The sequence below is a fragment of the Asparagus officinalis genome, chromosome 9 (genome assembly GCF_001876935.1).
Source record: "Asparagus officinalis chromosome 9, Aspof.V1, whole genome shotgun sequence".
NCBI lineage: Eukaryota > Viridiplantae > Streptophyta > Magnoliopsida > Asparagales > Asparagaceae > Asparagus > Asparagus officinalis.
Window position 1 is genome coordinate 2,080,097 of NC_033802.1, and position 6,255 is coordinate 2,086,351.

General features: G+C 42.0%; 1 protein-coding gene across 1 annotated transcript; it reads left to right on the forward strand.

Moving 5' to 3' along the window:
* Positions 2,883-5,267, forward strand: LOC109823999. Its single transcript, XM_020390489.1, has 2 exons — positions 2,883-3,082; positions 4,597-5,267. Exons 1-2 carry the CDS (start codon positions 2,939-2,941, stop codon positions 5,014-5,016), a joined length of 564 nt encoding a protein of 187 aa, XP_020246078.1. The 5' UTR covers positions 2,883-2,938; the 3' UTR covers positions 5,017-5,267.

The following is a 6,255-nucleotide window of genomic DNA, read 5'->3' on the forward strand; positions in this document are numbered from 1 at the left end:
ACAACTAAAAAAGAATCGCTTATTATGAGAAGGACTAACCCATATTTGTTTGTTGTGATGTATCTTCAACAAAAGATTCTGGTTGTGGTGATGTATCGCCAAGGCTAGAGCTGATTCTCTAGTTTTATTAGATAGAACATTTATTCCATCCTCTTCATTACCCTGAATGTAAATACGATTATTAGTAATGTTCATATTAGAAAACACAATGAATTAAAGAAAAGCGAATAATTATTAAAAGTTTTATACGGCAGAAGATGAGTTTCCATAATTTGGTGTTTTTAATAAAATTTGAAGGGCATTTTGGAATTAAATTTTTTTCCTTGACTCCCACTTTTAAAGGAGGAATGATAATAGAAAAGTATCTAAAATTAGACCAGATTCAATCATAATTCAGCCTTATGTTATTCTTTATGAAAAGTCATCCTAGGAACGCATTACCTCCCATAAACTGGACTTTTTAAGGTGTCTACCTCACGAAACTTAATGATTAACAACACTTTTTTTAAGTAATCACAACAAGTTGAGTTTCTATATGAACATCTAATAAAGCTAGTTTTCTAAATATCGAAGAGTATTTCGCAAGACATTCGCCTGACTAATTGGGTCCCACTTTACCTCATGTCATAATTGTCCCCAACATAGAGAAAACGTGGGCCCCACTCTCTCCCGGAATCGCGGGCCAGCATCAAGCTTTGAATTCTCACAATCTTTCCAAAATTTTCTTGTTGGTTATTTGCATGTTAGTGGCTGCGAATTCAGATAATTCCTTTCTTTTCAGTTAATTTTTACGTTTCTTGTTACTCTTATGAACTCATTATTTACATAGTAAAATCAATACAGGCCATTTTTTTTTAATGAAATTGATTTTCTATCTTTATTATCTTAGTGTGTTTGGCAACCAAAGTGTTTCTTTTTGTAGTGTTTTTTAAAAAACACCATACCACGGTGTTTATTTTTCAAAGATGTTTTCAAAACACCATTTATAGTTATTATTTATATAGCGGTGACGGCCGCGCGACTAGGTGGCGGCCGCGACTGGTGGCGACCGGTAGACGGCCGCAGGCGGGCGGCGGGCGCGGGCGGGCGGGGGCCGGCGCAGGGCCAGGATGGCCGGCGGCCCGACTCGACGCGATGACCTGCCGTCGACGGGCGGGGCGGATTGACCACCGAGCGGGCTGCGGGGCGGTCAGCTGGAGGCGGCAGGCGGCGGTGGGCGGCGGGGGTGGCGAACGGGCCGACGGGCAAGCGGCGTTGTCGGGCGGCGGACTGGCCGGCGGGCAGCGGGGGCTTAGCGGCGGCTGGCCGGTGGCGGCGGCAGGGGCCGGTGGCGGCGGCGGCGCCGACAAGCAGCGACGGGGCGGCGGATTGGCCGATCGAGCAAGCAGACACGGCCGACGGCCGACGGGCGCGGCGGCCGAGCGGGTGGCGGCGGCGGCGACAGGGCGGGCGGGCGGGCGGCGGCCGGTCGACGAGCAGCGTCGGGCGCGGCGGCGACGGCGATCGGCCTACGGGTAAGCGGCTTAGATGGAAAAACGGGCAAGCAGGGGTGGCGGGCGACAAATGGCCGACGGGCAGCGGCGTGGCGCCGGACGGCGGCGACGTACTAGAGCGGCGGCGGGAGGGCACAGCGGCGGCGGGCGGGGCGGACGTGGGCGGCGGACGTGCGAGCAGCGCGGCGGCGGCGGCTGGCGTCGAGCTAGCGGTGGCGGTGACGCGGAGTGGCGCAGGACGGCGGCAGCTACGCGGGTGGTGGCAACGGGCTGGCGAGCGGCCGACGGGGGGAGGCCAGGCTGGCGGCGGGCTAGCGGTGGCGGGTGGGGCGCGGTGGCGGCAGGTGGCGGCAGCGGCGACAGCCGCGGGTGGTGAGGCGGTCGGCGACGGCCGTACGAGCAGCGGCACGACGGCGGCGGGGATGGCGCGACTTTGGGGCAGGCGGTGGCGGCGGCGGGTGCGGCAGCGGCGGGTGGTTGGCGACGGGGCGGCGGACGGTCGACCGAGTGCGGCGACGGCGGACGACCGACGGGCAGCGACTGGGCGAGACGGCGGCGGAAGGAGGGCGACGGCGAAGCGCGGTAAGCGGTGGGGGTGGGTGGCGGCGGGCCGGCGGATGGCCGACGAGCAGTGGCGGCCGAGCGGGCGACGCAGAGAGGCGGCTTAGATGAAAAAACGGAATCTCAAAACACCTTTTTGGTGTTTTAAGAAAAGTGTTTATTTTTTGGATTTTGTAAAGGGTCAAGTTAAAAATCGCCCCGGTTGCCAAACACGTTTCATTTTTTTTTTGAAAAAAAACGAAAACGGCAAAAACGCCATGGTTGCCAAACGCTCACAAAATTCCAGGAGGCTTGAGTTTATTAAAATTAAAATCTGAAAAAAGCAGGAACACTCTCAATGAATGTTTTGATTTTCAATATTAATTACTAATTCTAAATAGTGAATAAGTTCGAGGGTTTAGTATTATTATTTTGGAATTCGCGTATATTCCTATTAGCCCTAAGAATTCTTTATTTTCAAATATATGAATATTTAGGTACCATCCAAATCTAAATTTAGTGTTTGTCCCTTCATCGAACATAGGAGAACATAATAGAGTATTTAAATATATTTTCGACAGAACTATGTGTATACCATAGGGATTTTATGCATCCAAAATAAGTATGCAATAAAAATATTGTTAGGGACAAGTATGCAAACAAAATCCCCTTATGTAGTTAGCAAGCAAAACAGCCTGTAATTAGCAATATCCACCCTGTGTTCTCGCTTCTCCCCCTGGACTTTTCTTAAATTGCATCATCACCCTCCAACGCAGAACAATTGTCGTAACACAAAGTTATAAAAAGCCCCCCCTCACTTCCCGCTGTCCCGTTCAATTTCATTCTCCTCTCTTTTCCTTCTCATTTTATTTTCTCTCTCTCTAAAAAAGTTGAAGAAAGAGAAAATGGGTACGTGTGCTACAAAACCTAAAGATTTGAAGGAGGAAGCAGGGATCAAGGCTCCTCTGCCTCTTGAAGAGAAGGAGACCAAGGTTGAAGACAAAGAGGATGAGAACAAGCGCAAATCTCTTAGCCATTTGTTTAGAGAGGTAATAAATTTTTGTTTTATGGAGTTTGATGAAAATTTCCTTCACGTATTTGCTATATGAAGCTCAAAGCAATATTAGCCATTAGTCCATATCACAATAAAACTGAAGACCAGAATTTATTCACATAGAAGAGGGGTTTTTTGCATCATATGTTTAGGCGAAATCTCTTAATTATGGCGTCTTACAATGAGGAAAATTGGTGATAGGTGGTGATTTCTCTTGGAAGGAAACTAATTTTTTTTGGCATGTTTCCAAACATTGCAGGTGTGAATTAATCCAACAATTAATATCCTAATAAAGCAAATAATGACACAAGTTTTTGTCTTAGCAGTTGTACAGAGAACTTCATAAGATCTTTTTTTTAGATGTAAGACATGATAAGTATATGAAACCTCTAGGTCCCCATAAAGTAGAGAAATGTTAATTATGAGCATGTTTTAAAAAAAATAATAATTCAGTATTTTCTGAGACTTGTTTAGCAATATACTTGAGTTAAAACAGAAGAACTTGGTGTCTCTTTATTGAATAAAGTTGATATATACTCTGAGGGTATAACTTGAATATCACCTATGCTTTTATCTACAAGCGAGAAGACCTCTCTATGAACTTTTAGCATCTCTGAGACTTGATAACTTGTAGTTATTTCTCTACTAATCTTATTATATTAAACATCATATAATATTTTTCGGCTATTTATTAAAAAAATTGTGGACAATTGGGAAGAGCACGAGTTTGTCTATCTTTGTGTGCCCTCTGTAATTAATTTGGAGATAACAACCAAAATATGTTGTTTTGGTAGGCAAACACGTGAGCCCTGTGCTCCTCAAGTGTATACACATTAAATAATACAAACACAACGGCATAGCTCTGACTTTGTCCAGATAAAGAGTTGAAGAATCTAAGTACCAACTTGCGTAATAGATCAAATGAAAGAGCATCTTCACTCTCTCCTAAGTTTTTGGGCTACACAAGGCTCTTTCTTTGCCCTTATCCTAACTCGATGTTTATTGTGGTGAAAGAGCTTTAAAAATAGTATCAGAACAATCCAGATTTAAATCACGCTTTTTACGTAAAAATCTTAGGCTTCGATCCTAAAGATGTACTCAACTTGCAAAACCATGTTAAACTATAGAATTATAATCCTTTCAACTCCCTGTGCAATCTCGGAAATTTGGCATAGTTGAAGGAATTTAAGACCACAACACAGTTGGTTCCTTTTACGGGTTCAATAACAAACATAGTTGGTTGGCAAGAACTCAACATGTAGCATTGGCGAATTGCCCAAATTTTCCTGTATATGACATTTTCTCCCTCGCAAGATTGTACCTTTGAGAAGTGAACATATTTCTCTGCATTAGCTTTTGCCGACAAATTGGCTTCTTTTTTTCGCTATTCTCGGTATCATGACCTGTCATGGCCTTTACATATCATGCTTTTCCAACAATCAAATGTTACTTCCTTTTTTTTCTCTATCATAGTACATAAATTTATAAGTTGCTTTTTTTTGTTTGTAGAGTGAAAAGAGAAGAGAAGTGTCAGCAAATAATGGAGACGCTACAGTAAAAGAAGGCATCAATGCATCACAAGTTGAAACCAAAGGAGAACAGAAAGAAGAGACTAAGGCACCAGTTCATCCTGCTCAGCATTCTGAAACTGCGAGAACAACTGAAACTGCGAAAACTATCGAAGAAACTGACATTCCAGTATCAGAAACAGCTACTGAGACCCCTGCATCCGAAACAAATTTTGTGGAGGTCGAGGGGGTAAAGGAAATAGTCGAGAATCCTAATGTCGAGCAAAAGGTATCAGTAGTTGAGGAGAAGAAAGATGGTAAGTTCGAGCAAAAGGTATCAGTAGTTGAGCAAAAGGTATCAGTAGCTGAGGAAAATTCTGCTGCAGAGAAGAAGGAGGATGCTTCATCGAATGTTGATTAGAGTGATGGTTTGGTGTTCTTAAGAAATTAGGGGGCATGAATTTGATAATTGCTTGTAAATTGAAGGTTTGTTTGCTGTTGCAATGTTGTGCGCAGCGGAACTCTAATCACACGAACAAGAACGAGGTAGAACAGAAAACCCAGTTTTTTCTGCTTTCTTTCTTGAGTTCTCCACATGCTAGAGTTAAGCTGACTCCCTGCTATTTGTACTCGATCGAACTATTAAGAATTTATTTAGATGCAGATTGCATATTGACCCTTGTGATTTTTAAATCATCGAATCAATTATATGCTAAAAAAATGTTAGAATACGAAAATTATAACTCTCGATCTTCGTTACGACTTTGTAGCTTTGATATTGGAAGAATGATTTTAGACAGTGTCGTCGGAGTACATGTAAACATTTAAGAAACAGATTAGAAAACAAACAACCCCACGGCAGAAAATATATTCCTCTCAGTTTTATACTCTCGGTGCTGTACTTTGTCATTTTGAAAAGGGCAAAAAACATAAACAATGAATATAATATGCATTTTTCTTATATTTTTCCTCTAATTAATTAACTACTCTAAGTGACACCCCGGTATGCTTGTAATGGGCTCTTTGAAACAAAGGCTTGGCCCATCTAACAAGGCCTACAATCAATTTTAGTGCGTTATCATCTTATTGCATAATGACTGCTATGATCTTGGCTATGCCTGGGATGTGTAATTTTGAGTTTTTATGCAGTAATTTGTAGTTTAGAAAAACATACGTAAAATGCATTTATAGTATAGGTATCATAGCATATATTGTAGAAAATTTTCATTCCTCAATTTGGTAAATTTCCTTTATTTCTGATCATCGTGCATAATGGAATACATGTTGTATGCTTATGCATGGAAGTACAAACTAAGCTTGGTGAACTGAGAAATATACCTAGAAAAGAAAAGGTTAATCGGCCTTTTTTAGATAAAGTTTTATTTGAATGCTAATTTTCCTTTTCCTTTATTTTGTTTATTTTACTGAAGAAAAAAATAATAATAAGAAGTGATTTAAGGATACATTTTGAAATATTTTGCTCTTTTGAGGACATATATTATACTAGGACAAAAATACTGTTTATCATAATATGATTGAAAACAATAAGAATGCATTGGCATGTGGTACTATATTTATACATATCGAAAACATAATAATAATAAATATATAATAAATTTCTAGTTCCATAATTTTACTAATTACATTTTAGTCCCGAACC